Source organism: Pristiophorus japonicus, chromosome 5, assembly GCF_044704955.1.
Source record: "Pristiophorus japonicus isolate sPriJap1 chromosome 5, sPriJap1.hap1, whole genome shotgun sequence".
NCBI lineage: Eukaryota > Metazoa > Chordata > Chondrichthyes > Pristiophoridae > Pristiophorus > Pristiophorus japonicus.
The window spans coordinates 260,640,208-260,662,035 of NC_091981.1; the positions used below are offsets into that span (position 1 = coordinate 260,640,208).

General features: G+C 46.4%; 1 protein-coding gene across 1 annotated transcript in view; it reads left to right on the top strand.

The window, feature by feature from the left end:
- The window catches only part of adarb2 (adenosine deaminase RNA specific B2 (inactive)), an 832,900-nt gene that overhangs the window by 393,453 nt on the left and 417,619 nt on the right, over positions 1-21,828 (top strand). Inside the window, exon 3 of the mRNA XM_070880093.1 lies at positions 17,178-17,264. Coding sequence (XP_070736194.1) covers positions 17,178-17,264 — 87 coding nt within the window. The remainder of the gene's footprint in view (positions 1-17,177; positions 17,265-21,828) is intronic.

Sequence of the window (21,828 nt, forward strand, 5' to 3'; positions counted from 1 at the left end):
AGGCCATCCGTCAGCTCAAGAACAACAAGGCATCGGGAGAGGATGGAATCCCCGATGTGGCACTAAAGTATGGCGGAGAGGCACTATTGGCTCGAATGCATGTCCTCATCTCTCTCACCTAGAAGGAGAAGAGCATGCTGGGAGATGCAGTAATCGTGACCATCTTTAAAAAAGTGGACAAGTTCGACTGCAGCAACTTCAGAGGAATCTCCCCGTTGTTGGCCACTGGGAAAGTCATCGCTAGAATCCTCCTCAACCCATCTTCTCCCTGTGGCTGAGGAGCTCCTCCCGGAGTCACAGTGCGGATCTTTATGACAACGGCAAGAGAAATGCAAGGAACAGCACCAACCCTTGTACATGGCCTTCTTTGACCTTACAAAGGCCTTTGACACTGTTAACCGTGAGGGACAAAGGAGCGTCCTCCGTTTCGGCTGGCCCCAAAAGTTTGTCGCCATCTTCCGCCTACTCCACGACGACATGCAAGCCGTGATCTTGACCAACGGATCCACCACAGACCCAATCCACGTCCGGACCGGGGTCAAACAGGGCTGCGTCATCGCGCCAACCCTCTTCTCGATCCTCTTCTCTGCAATGCTCCACCTCATGCTCAACAAGCTCCCCGCTGGAGTGGAACTAAACTATAGAATCTGTGGGAAGCTGTTATAATAATACAGCACAGAAGGAGGCCATTTGGCACATTGTGTCTGTACTGGATTTTTGAAAGAGCTATCCAATTAGATTCGCTCCCCTGCTCTGTCCCCAATAGCCCTGCAAATTTTTCTCCTTTAAGTATTTATCCAATTCCCTTTTTAAAGTTATTGTTAAATTTTCTTTCACCAACTTTTCAGGCAGTGTTTTCCAGATCATAACAACTCACTGCGTGAATTTATTTGTCCTCATGTTGCCTCTGGTTCTGTTGCTAATTACATTAAATCTGTATCCTCTGGTTACTGACTCTTCTGCCACTGGGAACAGTTTCTCCTTATTTACTCTATCAAAACCCTTCATGATTTTGAACAACTTTATAAAATCTCCCCTTAAACTTCTCTGCTCCAAGGAGAATAACCCAGTTTCTCTAGTCTCTCCACGTAACTGAAATCTTTCATCCGTGGTACCTTTCTAGTAAACCTCCTCTGCACCCGCTCTAGTGCCGTGACATCCTTCCTAAAGTGTGGTGCCGAGATTTGGCTTTGGTATTTTGTAAAGGTTCAGCATAAGTGCCTTGATTTTGTACCCTATGCCTCGGTTTTCAGTATCCCTTTTTAACATATTTCTCAACTTGTCCTGCTGCCTTCAAAGTCTGGTGTGCGAAGACCCCTGGGTCTCTCTGCTTATGCCCCAACTTTAAAATTGTACCATTGAGTTTATATTCCTTTCCTCATTCTTCCTACCAAAATTAATCACTTTGCACTTGTCTGCATTAAATTTCATCTGCCATATGTCTTCTCAGCCTAACCTCGCTATCTGTAGTCATCATCATCATAGGCGGTCCCTCGAACGAGGATGACTTGCTTCCACATGAGTTCACAGATGTTTCAATGAAGTGCCCGACATTGCAGTCCTGAACTCCAGGGGTGGAAGATGCCTGTGCGTGGATTTTTTTAACGTGTGGTGACCATTGCACAGCAGCCACCACACGGGCTCGACAGACCTAGGCCTTTATCTAGTGGCAAGGGTTAACCAGGACGACTGGAGACCTGCTCTGCTGCACGGACCTAGTGTGCACACATATTGCAGTGTGGGCAGGTCCGTGCTGCCCCTGGGCCCTCGGCTCTTTTGGGCCTCGTACCCTCATTCACTGCACCTCCGCCACGATCTCTGGCCACTCCTCCACCACCTATACGTTCTCTGAACCCTTTCCTACGGTTTCCTGTGTTAGGATATACGTGGCTGTATCTCTGCTGTACCAGCCTCAGTTCGAAAGTAGACCTGCTAAGTTCTTTATCCTCATGAAACTCATCAGTTGGCCACGTACAGACCAACATCGGTGCTACCTCTTCATCAGAAGTGTTCAGAGCCTCGCCCTGCAATTCCACAGCTGTATCGTTATCTAGTTCTTGCAAAGTGTCTGTATCCGTGCTGGAGCTTAACATAAATGTGGTGCTGACGATGGGTGTTCTGGTGAACATTAGTCTTTAAATTCTAGTGGGCAACTGTTCTTCCTGCTCTGTTGCAGGAGCAGATGGTACATTATGAGAAAATAAGCACACTTATCCATTTGGGTGCTGACATTAATTGCTCCATTATCAGATTGTGCATAATCACTGTGTGTGGGAAAGTTCAGATAGCACATAGTGCAAATCAGAATATCTGAATAACACAATACATTCCATCAATTCTGCACTTTCCCCAAACTTCTGAAAAGATGGCCTCCCCCTAGTAGGGCGTTATATGGTCCTGGTCAGATGTATGCAAGTTTTGCTTTCGACTTGGATGCAGCAAGGATTGGGACACCCATAGAAACTGCTTCCTGAAAGACATTTTCTCACCGTCCTACAATGCGCGATGTTACTTGCTATTTTTAAAAGATAATTTAATAGTTGTTTAAAAAAGAGGAATATTATATGGTATGGGGATCGAGTATAGGAATAAAGGAACAGGCTAACCAGCCTCTTGTGACTGTTGCGCCAGTCAATTCGATCATGGCTGATCTGTACCTCAACTCTGTTTAGTCGTCTTTGCTCCATATCCTTGAATACCCCTGCCTAACAAAAATCTATCGATCTCGGTTTTGAAAATGTCAATTGTCCCAGCATCCACAGGGGGAGAGAGTTCAACAGTTCCATTACCCTTTGGGGGAAACATTGCTTCCTCATTTCACACTTGAATGGCCTAGTTCTAACTTTCATTTCATGGCCTCATGTTCTGGATTTCCCCACCAGAGGAAATAGCGTCTTGGTATTTACTCGATCGAATATTTTTATCATATTAAACATCTCAATCAGAACACCGCTCCATGGAATACAAACCAGGTTTATGCAACATGACCTTTTAAGCTCCGATGCCATTGTGGTGAATCTGCAGGTGCGGTGCCCAGGACTGAGTGCAGCGGTCTGATCAAAGCTCTAAACAATTGAAGCATAACTTCCTTCCCCTTTGTATTCCAACCTCCTCCAGATAAAGGTCAAAATTCCATTAGCCTTTCTGATTGCTTTTTGTACCTGTTCGCTAGTTATTAGTGATTTGTGTACATGGACAACCAAATCCCTTCGCTACTCCACAGTTCCTAGTTTTTCACCATTTAAAAAATATTCCAATTTGTATTTCTTGGATCCAAAATGGATGATCTCACACTTCCCCACATTGAACTCCATTTTCTACGGTTTTGCCATCATCATCATAGGCAGTCCCTCGAAATCGAGGAGGACTTGCTTCCACTCTAAAAGTGAGTTCTCAGATGACTGTTTCAGGTGACTCAGAGAATTACAGTCTCTGTCACAGGTAGGACAGACAGTGGTTGGAGGAAAGGGTGGGTGGGGAGTCTGGCTTGCCGCACGCTCCTTCCACTGCCTGCGCTTGTTTTCTACATTGTCTTGGCAATGAGACTCGAGGTGCTCAGCGGCCTCCCGGATGCTCTTCCTCCACTGAGGGCAGTCTTTGGCCAGGGACTCCCACGGTGCCTTTGAGGCTTTGAGGGTGTCCTTGAAATGTTTCCTCTGCTCACCTGGGGCTCGCTTGCCGTGTACGAGTTTCGAGTAGAGCGCTTGCTTTGGGAGTCTTATGTCGGGCATGCGAACAATGTAGCCTGCCGAACGGCTGGTCGCGTGTGGTCACTGCTTCGATGCTGGGGATGTTGACCTGATCGAGAACACTGACGTTGGTGTGTCTGTCCTCCCAGGAGATTTGAAGGATCTTGCAGAGACATCGTTGGTGATATTTCTCTTGCAATTTGAGGTGTCTACTGTATATGGTCCACAACTCTGAGCCATACAGGAGGACGGGTATCACTACAGACCTGTAGACCATAAGCTTGGTGCCAGATTTGAAAGCCTTGCCAACTCACTTATGAGCCTTTATAACTTCCTGCTTCCATCTGCTCTACTAACTGTGCCTTCCAACCTAGTGTCAACTACAAGCTTGGATGTACAACTCTCTATACCTTTGTCCCAAGTCATTGATAAATATGGTGAAAAGCTGAGGTCCTGGTACCGATTCCTGGGGAACACCACTTGTTACATTAGTAGCATGTAGCGCTTAGCTTGTAACTTTGTGACATGGGTTGGGAGGTAGGAGACAGAGAGTAGGGGATAAAGGAAATGTTCTCTGATTGGTGGGTGTCATGTATTCAACCAGCATTGTAACCATGTATAATCTGACCTAAGTTGTACACTGTGAGAACAATGACCACTAGGTGGGAGACACTCCTAACCTGGACCTTCAGGTATAAAAGGGGAAGCTCCACCCACCTTCATCACTTGAGTGCTAAGGAATAAAGGACAGGTCACAGACTGACCTTCTCTCAAGCATGGGCCTCGTGTGCATTTATACTGTATAGTAAGGACCTATCAATGGCGACGAGAAACTGGGATTTAAACCACGCGAGCATGGCCACTAGCAGAACAGACAAGAGGTACTGTGTTAAGGAATGGTTGGGACAGAGATTCAACATTGTGAAAGCAGCACACAGTTCTCCAGGCAGACAAGGGCAGTCAGGCATGCCCCAACATGTAGTCAAACCCAGAGGGGGAGTTCGACAGAGACAATGGCAAGTTGAACGGCGATTCACGCCATTGCAAGGGACAATGCGGCCAGTAATGGGGCCATCAACACCTGTTAATGGCGCACTCAAGGACAGTCACGGGGCAGTCAGGGACAATCGACTGGCAAGGGACCTTTTGTTTCCAACAGCAGCTCATGTTGGAGGCGTGGAGGCACACACTCAGCCAGAGTTTGCAGAGATGAGCAAAATACCTGCAGAAATTGCAGAAATGAACGTTGGGGGAAATCACTGGAAGCTGAAGTTCAGCGAGTTCATGTGGAGCACGTATACAGTTCATACACCAGGACGCCACCGATAATGATGAAAGTGCTCCTCAATGGCATCCCAGTATCAATGGAGCTAGACACGGGGGCCAGCCAGTCCCTGATGGGTATCAAACAGTTTGAAAAGTTGTGGGCATCCAAGGCCAGGAGGCCAAAATTATCGCCGATTGACGCACAGCTACGGACTTACACAAAGCAGATCATTCCGGTGCTAGGCAGCGCCACGGTAGTCATGACCCACAAAGATTCGGAGAATAGGTTGCCACTCTGGATTGTCCCAGGGGACGGTCCCGCACTACTGGGGAGGAGTTGGCTTGCTGTCATGAACTGGAAATGGGGCGATGTCAATGCAATTTCCTCTGTGGAACGAGTATCATGCTCACAGATCCTGGACAAATTTGATTCATTATTTCGACCCGGCATCGGCACTTTCATGGGGGCCAAGGTAGTGATTCACATAAACCCGGACGCCAGGCCAGTACACCACAAGGCCAGAGCGGTGCCGTACATGATGCGGGAAAAGATAGAAGGCGAATTGGATCGCCTGCTGAGGGAAGGCATCATCTCGCCAGTCGAATTCAGTGACTGGGCGAGCCCGATCTCAAGGCGGATGGGTCGGTCAGGATATGTGGTGATTACAAGGTCACCATCAACTGGGTGTCACTCCAAGACCAGTACCCGCTACCGAGAGTGGAGGACCTCTTTGCGATGCTATCCGGTGGCAAACATTTCTCAAAATTGGACTTGACCTCAGCTTACATGACCCAGGAGCTGGCGAGTGAGTTGAAGAAGCTGACCACCATCACGACACACAAGGGGTTGTTTGAGTACAACAGATGTCCGTTCGAGATTCGCTCGGCCGCCGCGATCTTCTAACGAAATATGGAAAGCCTCCTCAAGTCGATTCCAGGGACGGTGGTTTTTCAGGACGACAAACTCATCACAGGTTACAATATTGAAGAACACCTCCACAACCTGGAGGAGGTGCTACGCAGACTGGACCGGGTAGGGCTGCGACTGAAAAAGGCGAAGTGCGTCTTCCTAGCTCCAGAGGTAGAATTCCTGGGGATGAGGGTAACAGCAGATGGGATCAGACCTACTGCATCCAAGACGGAAGCAATCCAGAGAGCACCCAGACCCCGTAACACGACGGAGCTGCGTTCGTTCCTGGGGCTCCTGAACTATTTTGGTAACTTTCTTCCCAAATTGAGCACGTTGCTAGAGCCGCTACACGTGCTCCTACGCAAAGGTCGCGAATGGGTCTGGGGGGACAGCCAGAAAAGGGCTTTTAATAGAGCACGCAATTTGCTATGTTCCAACACTCTGTTAACACTATACGACCCATGTAAGAAACTTGTGTTAACGTGCGATGCGTCGTCCTGTGGTGTCAGGTGTGTGTTGCAGCATGTCAATGTCAAGGGTCAGTTACAGCTGGTAGCTTATGCCTCCAGGAGACTGTCCCAGGCAGAAAGGGGTTACGGGATGGTAGAAAAGGAGGCACTCGCATGTGTATATACGGTAAAGAAAATGCACCGGTACCTGTTTGGCAGGAAATTTGAGCTGGAGACAGATCACAAACCCCTAACGTCCCTTTTGGCCGACAATAAGGCCATAAATGCAAACGCATCGGCCCGCATACAGAGGTGGGCACTCACGTTAGCCACCTATGACTATACAATTCGGCACAGACCGGGCACTGAAAATTGCGCCGATGCACTCAGCAGGCTCCCACTAGCCACCACTGAGGGGGCTACCGAGCATGCTGCTGAGATGGTCATGGTTGTTGAAGCTTTCGGAAGCGAAGGCTCACCCGTGACAGCCCGTCAGATTAAAGGCTGGATAAATAGAGACCCGCTATTGTCTCTAGTCAAGAAATGTGTCCTGAATGGGGACTGGGCAGCCACGTACAGGGCATGCCCTGAGGAATTTAAACCATTTCACAGGCGCAGGGATGAACTCTCGATTCAGGCCGATTGCCTACTGTGAGGAAACCGCGTAGTCATGCCCCAGATGGGCAGAGAGGTGTTCATCAGAGAACTCCACAATGAGCACCCGAGCATTGTCATGATGAAGGCAATCGCCAGGTCACACATTTGGTGGCCAGGGATGGACGCAGATCTGGAACTTTGTGTTCGCAGGTGCAACACGTGTGCCCAGCTGGGCAATGCGTCCAGGGAAGCCCCCCTTAGCCCCTGGCCATGGCCCGCCAAGCCTTGGTCACGCATCCATGTGGACTACACATGGGAAAAATGTTTTTGGTTGTAGTAAACGCCTACTCCAAATGGATCGAGTGTGACATTTTAAATTCAAGCATATCCTCTGCCACGGTAGAAAGTCTACGGGCAATGTTTGCTGCCCATGGTCTACCGGACGTCTTGGTCAGCGACAATGGCCCGTGCTTCACAAGCACCGAATTCCAGGACTTCATGGCAGGCAATGGAATTAACCATGTCAGAACGGCACCGTTCAAGCCAGCCTCAAACGGCTAGGCAGAACGAGCAGTGCAGATAATCAAACAGGGGATGCTCAGAATCCAAGGGGGATCCCAACAAAGGCGCTTATCACGCCTCCTGTTGGCCTATAGATCCCGACCACACTCACTCACAGGGGTTCCACCCGCAGAGCTGCTAATGAAAAGGACGCTCAAAACCCGGCTACCTCTTATACACCCCACCATGAAAGAAATTGTCGAGAGCAGGCGCCAGCCACAATATGACTACCATGACAGGAATGCGAGGGTGCAATGTATTGATGTAAATGATCCTGTTTTTGTCCTCAACTACACTGCAGGGCCCAAATGGCTCGCAGGCACTGTGATTGCCAAAGAGCGAAATAGGATTCTGGTAGTTAAACTTACCAATGCACAAATCTGCCGCAAACACGTGGATCAAAAAAAAAGGAGGTTCAGCAAGAAGAAGCAGAGGAAGAACACAATGTAGAGTTCACTCCACCACAGGTGACCGCACACCGGAACCAAAATGAGGAGAGCCCAATCACTGTGGGCAGTCTGGACAGGCCTGAGGCACTGCAAACAGCAGACACTCAGGCCAGCGCCCAACAACCGGAGCCCCAAATCAGGCACTCTACAAGGGAGCGTAAACCACCAGAGAGACTTAACCTATGATCCCAATAAGACTTTGGGGGGGAGGTGATGTCATGTATTCAACCAGCATTGTAACCCATGTATAATCTGACCTAAGTTGTACACTGTGAGAACAATGACCACTAGGTGGGAGACACTCCTAACCTGGACCTTCAAGTATAAAAGGGGAAGCTCCACCCACCTTCATCACTTGAGTGCTAAGGAATAAAGGACAGGTCACAGACTGACCTTTTCTCAAGCATGGGCCCCGTGTGCATTTATACTGCATAGTAAGGACCTATCAGGGGGTACCTATCTTTTGAAGATGCTGTAGATTTTCTTGCTGAGGGGCGCCAGGATTCCTCCTCCTCACCAACTGGGGAACAATCTATAGATGCCCCCTAGCCCCCTTTAAAAAATTTTTTAAACTTCCGCCCACCCAATCTTCAGGGGTTCAGGCAATGTTCCTGGTCACAACCCCCACATGGGCCCCACTAATGCTGAAGGTCAGAAAGGTGCGACCATATGCAAGGGCCCATTGAAGGCCCAGGGCATGGGAAGCCCCACTCCTCTTTATGATGATGGCCAACAGGCCATAGAGGCAACAGTGAAAACAGTCTAGACCCGGCATAACTAGCTTCTGATCATTTCAGCGGAACTATGCTTAAGGTATGGCAGGAGTACAGTGAAACAGCCACGGATTTTCTGGCCTATGGCATTTACTGTTGGTGACAGAAGATGTAAGCTACAACAAGATAACTTAAAAAAAAGCTCATGTTGTGAACATCAATCATGTTTAGCTGACATGTAACTGCTTAACCTTTGCTTTCATGGTTTATGACGCAGTTTGAGGCCCTGGAGCATGCTTCTGGCGAGTAACAATGCTCCCCTGCCATGACTTCTTGTCTATATAATTATTGTAGTTCACAATGAATAATGGCACTACTTCCTCAGGTGTTTATCAGATTTAGCCACTGACAGTGCTCCGCGACAGGCGGTGTAGATGGTGACAGTAAAATGGTATGCAGCAAAATTTGACGGCCTTTATTTGAAACCTGATTATCTGCTGTGCGCCAGCATTTCCTATCCAGCTCTAAACTCTACTTTGACACCAGTTTAAACCAGTTCAGTAGATACTCAAATATCTTGAACTGTAAGAATTTCTGGTTTGCTGAGATAAGATTTATATTTCGTAGCACTTTTACACGAGAAGAATGATTTCCTTGGCACAGTGCCAAGCTTAACTTGCCCTGTTACACATATTTCGCATCCACAAGTGGTTTAGGCCCCGTATCAATTAACATGTGTTTGAACATGTGAATTTAAGAAATAGGTGCAGGATTGGGCCTGCTCCACCATTCAATAAATTCCACTTTCCCGCACTATCCCCATATCCCTTGATTCCCTTCGTGCCCAAAGATCTCTGTCTTGAATGTACTCAACGACTCAGCATCCACAGCCCTCTGGGGTAGAGAATTCTAAAGATTCTAAACCCTCTGAGTGAAGAAATTTCCCCTCATCTTAGTCCTAAATGGCCGACCCCTTATCCTGAGACTATGCCCCCTAGTTCTAGAGACCCTAGTCAGGGCAAACAGCCTTTCAGGATCTACCCTGTCAAGCCTTCTAAGAATTTTATATCTTTTGAATGAAATCAGCTCTCATTCTTCTAAATTCCAGAGAATATAGGCCCATTTTACTTAATCTCTCCTCATAGGACAGCCCTCACATCCCAGGAATCAATCTAGGGAGCCTTTATTGTATCCCTTCTAAGGCAAGTAAATGCTTCATTAGGTAAGCAGACCAAAACTGTACACAGTACTCCAGATGTGGTCTCAACAAAACCCTACATAATTGGTCATACTCAATTTTTGATCATTCAAATTTAAAAAGAAAAATAAAGACTTGCATTTATATAGCCTCAGGACTTCCCAAAGTGCCTTTTAGCCAATAAAATACTTTTTGAAGTGTAGTCACTGGCTAGGACAATTTGCAAACAGCAATAAAAAAAGTGATTCAATCATTTGATTGAGGTGTTGTTGTGGGATAAATTTTGACCTGGACATGAGGGAGATCTCCCCTGCTCCTTTCAAAATAGTGCAGTGGGATCTTTTATGTCTGCCCAAGAGGGCAGACAGAGCCTCAGTTTAACGTCTCACCCAAGAGACGGCAACTCCGACAGTGCAGCACGCCCTCAGCACTGCACTGGAGTGTCAGCCTTGATTTAGTCGATGACAACGCCAATACCAGTCAGAGCTGCTACCATTCCGCCATCATATCTTTGCCAGGAGCGGGAACAGCTCCGAAGACACTCCAGGCCGATATTTTCTAGTTTTTTTTTCAGAATGTCGCACCTGTTAAGTTCAGAATAACTCCACGAGATTGTGTTGTAAGCTCAAACCATTGTGACCCTTGGTCTCTTTAATATAACTCCAAAGTGAGGCAGCAGAGTGGTGGTCTGCCTTTTTTACCTGCTTGCTCCAGGGTACACAGGTGACCCATAGATCTCCCATAGGTGTGCCTCCTAGTGGCAAGTCTTACACACAGGTGAGGTTCATATGCAAAACAGCACCCAAGCTCGGTGTTAACTAGATCTACAGCACAGGGAGATCAGAGAGGCAATAGTGGTGCTGTCAGAATGATTCTGTATCTTTTTATAAATTATATATAGAGGTATTGTTCTAGAATTGATGCCTTGCTCTCACATTGTTATCTTCCATTACCTGAGAAATCTTTACCAAAAAATTCAAATTATCTGAGCTTCCCTCCTTCCCTGAAGCCATTCATTCCCCTCCTGGAGTGTGGTTCCATACACAGCAGTCGTCCTTTGAGGTCTCGTGCAAGTACCATTTATTCCTGTGCCAAGTCTTGACATTTTGGGGTGGAATCTCTGTGGAGTTTTCAGGCGGCCCACCACCATCTTCTCAGGGGAACTAGGGATGAGCGATAAATATCGACCTTGCCAGCGATGCCCACATCCGGAGAGCGAATTTTCCAAAACAAACAAACTTTGGTGGAAATGTTGCAGAAACAGTGGAAACGGTGGCTTACGTCTTTTCTCTGGGGCTTCGTTAATCTTCCGCCAAAGTTAATTCCAAGCGTTTACCTCTGAACCATCAGGAATGATTTTCTGAGAAATCCTTAACTGGCATCAAAGCAGGTTGTGGCGTCCTAACAAGTGGAACCTGCATTTACATTTTCCCACAGTCTGTTGTGCACTCCAATTCCTTTTAGAATAAGATTCTTTTGTTTAAATTTGAATTTTTTTTTCACAATGCAACTGGAGAATAGTCGGGTTTCACCATCTACAAGACACAAGTCAGGAGTGTGATGGAGTAATTTCCACTTGCCTGGAGGAGTGCAGCTCCAACAACACTCAAGAAGCTCAACACCATCCAGGACAAAGCAGCCCGCTTGATTGGCACCCCATTCACCACCTCAAACTTTCTCCACCACTGACATAAGATGCACTGCAGCAACTCACTAAGACTTCTTCAGCAACACGTCCCAAATCCACGACCTCTATCTCCTAGAAGGGCAAGGGCAGTAGACGCATGGGAACACCATCACCTCCAGGTTCCCCTCCAAGTTACACACCATCCTGGCTTGGAAATATATCGCCGTTCCTTCATCGTCACTAGGTCAGAATCCAGGAACTCCCTTCCTAACAGCACTGTGGGAGTACCTTCAACACAGGGACTGCAGCAGTTCAAGAAGGCGGCTCACCACCACCTTCTCAAGGGCAATTAGGGATGGGCAATAAATGCTGATTATACCAGCGAAGCCCACATCCCAGAACGAATTTTTTAAAATATTTGAATTGATACCACCCATTTTACACTAACAGCCAAAGTCAAAATTAACTCCCACCCCCACACTCTTGGCACTCTTAAACAAAGTCATGGGCTAGAAGCTCATGCCGGAAAACACAAGAGCTCCATTGTACTACAGGTATTAAAATTACGGCTGGGTGAGGTCATTTCAATGTGACCCAATTCCCTGATGATCCAGTCACCCTTCCACACAGTGACCTGCACACACTTACGGTATAATGGACAGTTTCAAGGATAATCATTTACAAGGAGGAAGTGGTGTACTGAAATTATAACCAAATAACAGCGCAGCGTAGCAGCTCCAAGGGACTCAGAGTAATTGACTGGAGCTCAATTGGCAAGAGCTCGGTCAGAGATGGTTTTAGCTTCCTTTCAGTACTGGTCTTTCTAACCCGCAGGCGGAAGGCAAGGTTTCTGTGGTCTGCTCTCATGCTTTGTTTTAGCTTTCTTAGATTAAAAATTCACAACATTACCGGTAACCGGAAAATTGGATGAAAAAAGCCAAAAGTAGCGATCAGAAAAATGGGCGATCTTCCAGCGATCCTGAAAACTGAAACATCGCTAAGGCTGGAACATCACCCATTTTTGGGGGGCGATAGCCAGCTAAATGGAAAGTCTAGCCCATTTCTCTTCAAAAAATAGCCGTAAAGTTTTTTTTTAAACGACAGGAACAATGCGAGGGGATGAGAGTTGGAAGGTGAAAGTAAAATGGATTGGAAGGGAGGTAGCAGCGGGCTGAGAAGCAGAGGAGGGAGGTGACAGGGTGAAGAAGTTGGAGAAAACAGTAAACGAGAGAAGCAAAGAGTGAGCATGCCAGAGAGAGGGAAAAAGCTAAACACAGATCTGCGTTCAACCTGAAGCAAGGTGTAGAGAGGCAGAATGACTGGAAATATAAGAATTGGGCAGGAGTGAAGTGAAAGTTGGGGAAAAGAAACAAGGCAGAAGGTTGTTGAAGTATTTTACCCGGTGGAGACTGACTGGAAGAAACTTCAGGAGGACAGAAAACGTTCTGCTTACAGAAAATTAATGAACTGTGTAACTGCAACAGAACTTGTTAAATTGAATGTAAACAGGCTCTTGTTTGATGCAGTGAAGTAACTCTCTTACATCTTTAAAACTCCTGTTTACGACACCTGCATTTCCTCAACTTTGCTTGAAGTGAGTGTAGACATGAGGCTATAAGTGAGGCAGGAGGAAAGTAAAGCCAGACATCTCAGCGACTGGATCCTGCACAGATACACAGGCTCATTATTGTGATAGCTTGCTTTCTTTGTGAAATTTGTCCATAGAAACTTCTTCAGTGACCACTGATATATGGGGTCATATTCTCTTTGGTTTGCTCATTTTAGTTGAAAAGTTGACTTTTGGGGCATAGGTTTTCTGGCTGCAACCCCAAGGGGAACCCCTTCAGTTTAAGTGGGTTACTGTTGATGTTACAGTTGGAAAATTTAGAACTAGAAGTTGCGTAGCGTCCCATGTGTGGCGATAACTTTTGTGGGAGTGCAAAGGTAAAGATTTGATTCTGCCGGGAACTTCCGCTTTAGCGCTCCAAGGGTGAATTGGAATGCTAAATCAAGCGCTATCACTTCCCCTAGAGCACTAAAGGGAGTGAGAGTGGCGGTGTTGGCAGAGCACTAAGCAATGTTCGGGCAGTGCTGGCAGTTTTACAGGCTTCTTCCTCTCTTAAAGGGAAGGGCCAATGCTGCGTTGAAGGAATCTTCAGGCTGTGTCTGTTGGGCGATGCCACCTGCTCTACGTGCATAGCAGCCCCAAGCACTTTAAGAGAGTGCAGGGCTGAAAAATCGCGGGGGCAAAAGAAACCAAAAAACACCACAATGTGGACATAAATACATTTTTCCCTACCTGACCACTACTGCCTTTGAATATCGCTCCCCAAACGGCCAGCCAAGGTGACAATGCCTCCTGCAGCTGGCGTTGTTGACGCCAAGTGATGCTGCAGGTGGTGGGAGCGAATATTGCATCTGGGGCAGTAACTGGGTGCTGCGCACCGGATGATATCACAATCTCCGTGGCGGTAAGTGATAGCACCAGTGCAAAACTGCCAGGGAAGTTCGCAGGCGTCGGTGCTTTTGCCGTGCCCAATTGGTAAGCCCTTAGCGTCCGTTACCGCCCACCGGAAGCGCTAATGGGAGATGCAAAGCAGCCCAATTTCTCCCTGTAAGGCTTCATACTGCTCTGAGCATTCCTATCCCTGCAAAATGGATTAATAAACATTGGTGAAAAGTGCTTGTTAAAAGCCATTAATGAGGGTCTCACGCAGCATTATAGAACTCAGCAGACAAATCAAATACTGAGCATTTTCCTGTAGGTTAGACATGACATTAGTGAGTTTAATGAAAGGGAAGATTTTGAACCAGTAGCACAGCTAAAATGAAATGAGAAGTTTTTGTCAGAGAGCGTGGGTGTAATGGTCTTTAGCGGGCGTGTCGCAGTGCAGCAGGAGAGCAGACACTTTCCCCTATTGTTTTGTTAATCCATTTTGCAAAGGTAGGAAAACTTCGAGAGCATGAAACAAGGACAAACAGTTTTCTACCATTAACGCATCACTGGTTCTGTAGGTCAACTTTTTTTCGCTAAAATCAGCAAACAGAGGGAGCGCAGAAGGCACAGGAGATGCACGTCTCACGGTGGGCACTACCCCAGGCAATGCTGCTGCTACAATAGAATCAGCTACTTTGGGCATGGCAGAAGAGCAGTACCTGAGCAGGCTCGGGTTCAGCACGGAAGCTGTGCCACCTGTCCACGAAGAGACCTGTAGGGAAAGTCAGCCATCTGCCAGGCTCTGGTGGCAACGAAAATCACCTCCGCCTTCAACGTTTGTGCTGTGGGGGGTCTTCCATCCACTCACACTGGGCAGCACAGTTTTACTTTTTGCTTTTTGGGCAACAGACGCTTTCTTTTCTGGATGACAAAACGATGACAGATTGCAAGATGTAGCGAAAGCCAAGTCATTTGATTTTGTGTGTCAATGCATTTGGTGTGTGAGCTGTTGTGTTCTGTGAACCTCTGGGTGTTGGTTGCTAATGTGGCCCTGTGCCTGTATGAGAACTATTGTTGAGTGACTGCAAAGCCAACTGGCCAGTTGCAGTGGCTGCAGATAGCCTATAACTGCGACTAACTCTGACGTACCTGCAAAGGTGTCAGGGATATTCTTTGAGGACTCATACTTTTAGAGGCAGTCTCTACTGCCATTGACACATAAGAACATAAACATAAGAAATAGGAGCAGGAGTAGGCCATACGGCCCCTCGAGTCTGCTCCGCCATTCATAAGATCATGGCTGATCCGATCATGGACTCAGGTCCAGTTCCCCGCCCACTCCCCATAACCCCTTATCCCCATATAGTATAAGAAACTGTCTATCTCTCTCTTAAATTTATTCAATGAACCAGCTTCCTCAGCTCTCTGAGGCAACGAATTCCACAGATTTACAACCCTCAGAGAAGAAATTTCTCCTCATCTCAGTTTTAAATGGGCGGCCCCTTATTCTAAGATTATGCCCCCTAGTTCTAGTCTCCCCCATCAGTGGAAACATTCTCTCAGCATCCACCTTGTTAAGCCCCCGCATAGTCTTAAACGTTTCGATCTGAATTCCAATCAGTAGAGGCCCAACCTACTCAACCGTTCCTCATAAATCAACCCTCTCATCTCAGGAATCAATCTAGTGAACCTTCTCTGAACTGCCTCCAAAGCAAGTATATCCTTCCTTAAATATGGAAACCAAAACTGTACACAGTATTCCAGGTGTGGTCTCACCAATATCCTGTATAACTGTAGCAAGACTTCCCTGCTTTTACACTCCATTTGGTTGTGTGATTGCACAGAGCAGCAACTGTCATCAGTACCAATCAGCTGCACCTATCCTATTCCCTATAATGCCCACTGACCATGAAACACAGGGCATCTAATGAGGTCTCAGAATTTATTCCTCCGTATGTGTCTGTTTCAAATAGTGACATGATGCTTGGTGCTCTACTAGATTCCCCTTGCTCTGTGAACATAAGAACATAAGAAATGGGAGCCGGAGTAGGCCACATGGCTCTTCGAGCCTGCTCCGTCATTCAGTAAGATTATGGCTGAACTTCTACATCAACTCCACCTTCTTGCCCTATTCCTATATCCCTTGATTCCCTTAGTGCCCAAAAATCGATCGATCTCAGATCAAACAAAGCAGATGGTATATAATGAATGCACACTTACCTACGTTTTAAATGGGTGGCAAATGAGGGTACAGGGCAGCACGGGGGCAGTACAGAAGAGCCGAGGGCCCAGGGGCAGCACGGGTCAGCCCACACTGCGATATGTGCTCGCACTGGATCCATGCAGCAGAGCAGGTCTCCAGTCGTCCTGGTTAATCCTTGCCACTGGATAAAGGCCTAGCTCTGTCAAACCCGTGTGGTGGTTGATGTGCAACGGTCACCACACATTAAAAAAAATCCATGCACAGGCATCTTCCACCCTTCAATTGGAGTTTAGGACTGAAACATCGGGTCCTTCATTGAAACATCTGTGAACCCATGTGGAAGCAAGTCATCCTGATTCCAAGGACCGCCTATGATCTACATAATTACTGTATTATTATTAGAGTCACTATTTTGTATTTGTGCAGGAACACTGTGGTGTGGACACACTGATGTGACAACGTGCGTAAATCACAGAAACCATAAATTCTGTACTGACCAAACACCAACGGATATAACTTTGCTAACGTATAAGTCCTGTCCTTCTATTTTACACTGATATTCTTGCCCTACATTTGCATTTTTTTTCTTTGTGGAACTTATTCCAGACTTCTCACCATTGGGACCATGTTGACTCAATCTGTGACATCTCACCACACTAGCTGCCTCCTTGGAGGCCTATCTTTGTGTATCAAACTCTGCTCATGTCACTCTCCTACAGCAGTGACCTGTGCTTCCAGAGACTGGTCTCTAAATTGGGTCCACTGAATTTGGCTTTGATCTCGGTTATGAAACAATCTGCGCACGCCATTGCTGGATAAGAACCTTTTGTGACATTTGTTACTGAGTGGCATATGAGAGATGTTACAGATGCATTGAGATTGGTTGTTTTTAGCCATTCCCACTTATAAAAAGATATATTCAGATCTCTAAACCACACATGCCTGCGATTTTGTTTGGTCATTAATTTCATGAATAACAGGCATTTCTCCCATTTTGTTGTATGGATAGGATATTAGGAAACCAAGACAAATGAAAGTCTAATAAAACTAATGTTCTACTATATGCTTCTTTTTTCAGATAAATTAAACACACTTTCTTCGTTCATCGGTCCATTCAAGTATTTCAGCCCTGGTTTGGAAAATACTGAGGATGAGGACAATTTGAGTAAGTATCATGCCCTTTCTGGACAAGCAAATCACTGATATCACCTTGATGGAACTAAAATCGAGCCATGTTAGCGGACAAGCCCTTGACACAATCACGTGTCTGCAGGTTAACTAAATGGATTAATATTTGTGTTGAAATAGCCAACTAAAGAATGTCACACTATGCTAAAGTCAACTGAAGCAAACCTTTTCTTGCTCTTATAAGAAGTGTGTAACGTGCTCAATCCAACATCACGGCCAAGAGTCATGACAGGCAGAATCGAGTAGTTAAAAAGCCCGGCCATACAAACATGAGACCATCTGGCTGTGAAGCCAGCACACTTAGTATCCGTCAACCATATGTTCTAGTTTACAAAAGCCAATATAAACAGCTGCCATAAAACAACTACATCACATAAAATAGAAAGTTTAGAACTGAATGTATTATATCGGAAAATTATTAAAATGCCTCTTTACACAATTACAGTAACCTAGTGGGCAAATACTCTGCCGAGTGTAGCACAAGCCATGTGGTCCAATAGGCCCCAGGTTTGATTGCCTGTCTACACAGAGCTAGCTGAAGTCATCAGTCCCTCGAAATCGAGGAAGACTTGCTTCCACTCTAAAAGTGAGTTCTCAGTGACTGAACAGTCCAATACGGGAATTACAGACTCTGTCACAGGTGGGACAGACAGTCGTTGAAGGAAAGGGTGGGTGGGGAGTCTGGTTTGCCACACACTCCTTCCGCTGCCTGCGTTTGTTTTCTGCATGCTCTCGGCGCTGAGACTCGAGGTGCTCAGCGCCCTCCCGGATGCTTTTCCTCCACTTCGGGCGGTCTTTGGCCAGGGACTACCAGGTGTCGGTGGGAATGTTAACATAAGAACATAAGAATTAGGAATAGGAGTAAGCCATCTAGCCCCTCGAGCCTGCTCCGCGATTCAACAACATCATGGCTGATCTGGCCATGGACTCAGCTCCACTTACCCGCCCGTTCCCCGTAACCCTTAATTCCCTTATTGGTTAAAAATCTATCTATCTGTGACTTGAATACATTCAATGAGCTAGCCTCAACTGCTTCCTTGGGCAGAGAATTCCACAGATTCACATCCCTCTGGGAGAAGAAATTCCTTCTCAACTCGGTTTTAAATTGGCTCCCCCGTATTTTGAGGCTGTGCCCCCTAGTTCTAGTCTCCCCGACCAGTGGAAACAGCCTCTCTGCCTCTATCTTGTCTATCCCTTTCATTATTTTAAATGTTTCCATAAGATCACCCCTCATCCTTCTGAACTCTAGCGAGTAAAGACCCAATCTACTCAATCTATCATCATAAGGTAACCCCCTCATCTCTGAAATCAGCCTAGTGAATCGTCTCTAAAGCCAGTATATCCTTCCTTAAGTAAGGTGACCAAAACGGCACGCAGTATTCCAGATGCGGCCTCACCAATACCCTATACAGTTGCAGCAGGACCTCCCTGCTTTTGTACTCCATCCCTCTCGCAATGAAGGACAACATTCCATTCGCCTTCCTGATTACCTGCTGCACCTGCAAACTAACTTTTTGGGATTCATGCACAAGAACTCCCAGGTCCCTCTGCACCTCAGCATGTTGTAATTTCTCCCCATTCAAATAATATTCCCTTTTTCTGTTTTTTTTCCCAAGGTGGATGACCTCACACTTTCCGACATTGTATTCCATCTGCCAAACCTTAGCCCATTCGCTTAACCTATCCAAATCTCTTTGCAGCCTCTCTGTGTCCTCTACACAACCCACTTTCCCACTAATCTTTGTGTCATCTGCAAATTTTGTTACACTACACTCTGTCCCCTCTTCCAGGTCATCTATGTATATTGTAAACAGTTGTGGTCCCAGCACCGATCCCTGTGGCACACCACTAACCACCGATTTCCAACCCGAAAAGGACCCATTTATCCCGACTCTCTGCTTTCTATTCGCCAGCCAATTCTCTATCCATGCTAATACATTTCCTCTGACTCCGCGTACCTCTATCTTCTGCAGTTACCTTTTGTGTGGCACCTTATCGAATGCCTTTTGGAAATCTAAATACACCACATCCATCGGTACACCTCTATCCACCATGCTCGTTATATCCTCAAAGAATTCCAGTAAATTAGTTAAACATGATTTCCCCTTCATGAATCCATGCTGCGTCTGCTTGATTGCACTATTCCTATCTAGATGTCCCGCTATTTCTTCCTTAATGATAGTTTCAAGCATTTTCCCCACTACAGATGTTAAACTAACCGGCCTATAGTTACCTGCCTTTTGTCTGCCCCCTTTTTTTAAACAGAGGCGTTACATTAGCTGCTTTCCAATCCGATGGTACCTCCCCAGAGTCCAGAGAATTTTGATAGATTATAACGAATGCATCTGCTATAACTTCCGCCATCTCTTTTAATACCCTGGGATGCATTTCATCAGGACCAGGGGACTTGTCTACCTTGAGTCCCATTAGCCTGTCCAGCACTACCCCCCTAGTGATAGTGTTGTCTCAAGGTCCTCCCTTCCCACATTCCTGTGACCAGCAATTTTTGGCATGGTTTTTGTGTCTTCCACTGTGAAGACCGAAGCAAAATAATTGTTGTACTTTATCAAGGAGGCTTCGAGTGTGTCCCTGAAGCGTTTCCTAACAGATGAAGTCGAGAGAGACAAGAGGGCTCCCATTTCTGATCAGCATCATGTGAATCCCACTGGAAGGTGTGCATGAATCCTCCACTGCCAACACTCATAGTCTAGGCAAATAAGAGTGTCCACTTTAACAAATTGTTGAAGGCTGCTGGCATCCGTGGAACTGTGGCCCCAGAAAAAAACAGTACCTTCAGGTGAGGAGAAAGTTGGCAAACAAGAAATATATATTTATGATGTAATAGAATAAAAAATTGAATGACCATATTCTATATGACATTTATCACATAAACAGAATGCTCAATGTTGTGCTGTTCAATGTGAGATTTATGCCACCCATAGTATCCACATGATTTACTTAGCCTCACTCACTCACTCGCAGGATCAGTTTTGTCTTCTGTAGATTGCCCATCACCAGATCTGTCTGGGCCGCATCCAGCACTATTGGGCCTCACTCTCCTCTGTCGAAACCATGCAATCTTCCAGGAGAGCAGATAAAGCCTCCAGCTTTTCTCCATTGCCAATCATTCTTGTTAAATCTCTCTCCCTTGTCTCCTCCAGCCTCACCTACAACAGCAAGTAAAAGGAGTTCATGAACTTTATGTCGCTAAGATTAAGACCATTCATTCAGCTGCCTCTGCTGCTCCCCTTGCTCACCAAGCCAAACGTCCTCATCAGTCTCCACCCTGCCCTAGCCCTGAATCCACATCTCTCTCTCTAGTTTCTCTCTCTCTCCCATCATGCCCTCTCCAAGCTAATTGCATCAATGAGACCCACCTCCTGCTCCCTTAAACCTTATCTGACTTTCCTTTGTTGTCCAGTTCAGTGGGAATTCCCTCATTTGAATCCACTTTTAATGATCTGTCTTTCAGATGAGATGTTAAACCGAGGCCCCATCTGCCCTCTGAGGTGGATGGAAATGATCCCATGGCACTATTTCAAAGAAGAGCAGAGGTGTTTTCCCAGGCGTGCTGGCCAATATTTATCCCTCAATCAACATAACAAAAAAAACAGATTATCTGGTCATTATCATGTTGCTGTTTGTGGGAGCTTGCTGTGCGCAAATTGGCAGCCGCGTTTCCTACATTACAGCAGTGACTACACTTCAAAAAGTACTTCACTGGCTGTAAAGTGCTTTGGGATGTAAGGTGATCGTGAAAGGCGCTATAGAAATGCAAGTCTTTCTTTCATAGCCAGAGTATCTCCAACAATGGCTTCTCTTCCTGCTCCTCACACCATTACCTCTGGAGTCCCCTCAGGACCTACCCATGACCTCCTCCTCTTCTTCATCCACAAGTTACCTTCTGGCAACATCATCCGCAGTCATGGAATCATCTTCCACATGTTTGCTGATGACACCCAGCTCTACTGCTACCTCTCTACCACCTCTCTCAACCCTTCCACTGCCTGTGTTGTCGGACCGCTTGTCCCACATCCATTGTTGGATGAACCGCAATTTCATCCAGTGTTACACCGGGAGGACCGAAGCCATTACCTTTAGTCCGTGCCACAAGCTTCGTATCCTTCCCACCAATTCCCATCTCCTGTCGGCCACTTTCTCAGGCTGAGCGTTTGCGCTTTATTCAAACAGAGCTGAACTTCTAACCCCATATCCTCTCCATCACAAAGACCTCTTCCACTTTTGTAACATTGCCCACCTCTTAGACGTCAGCAGGGATATGCATACCTGACAAAACTCAGAGAATTAGCTGAGGGGATAACAGATAAAGTAGATGGGGAAAATGCAGTGGTAAGTTTTAGGCAAGGTATAATATGGGAGATTACAAGAGAAGATTGAGGGTTATGAAATTATGGGGGGGTGGTGGTGTGGGGGCGTGGGGGTAGAAAACTGGATTAAATTGGTTAGAAGGGAGAAAACAGAGAGTTGGAGTTAAGGGCAGTTTTTTTTATCGTAGTCGGAAGTGCGTAGTGGTGCCCCTC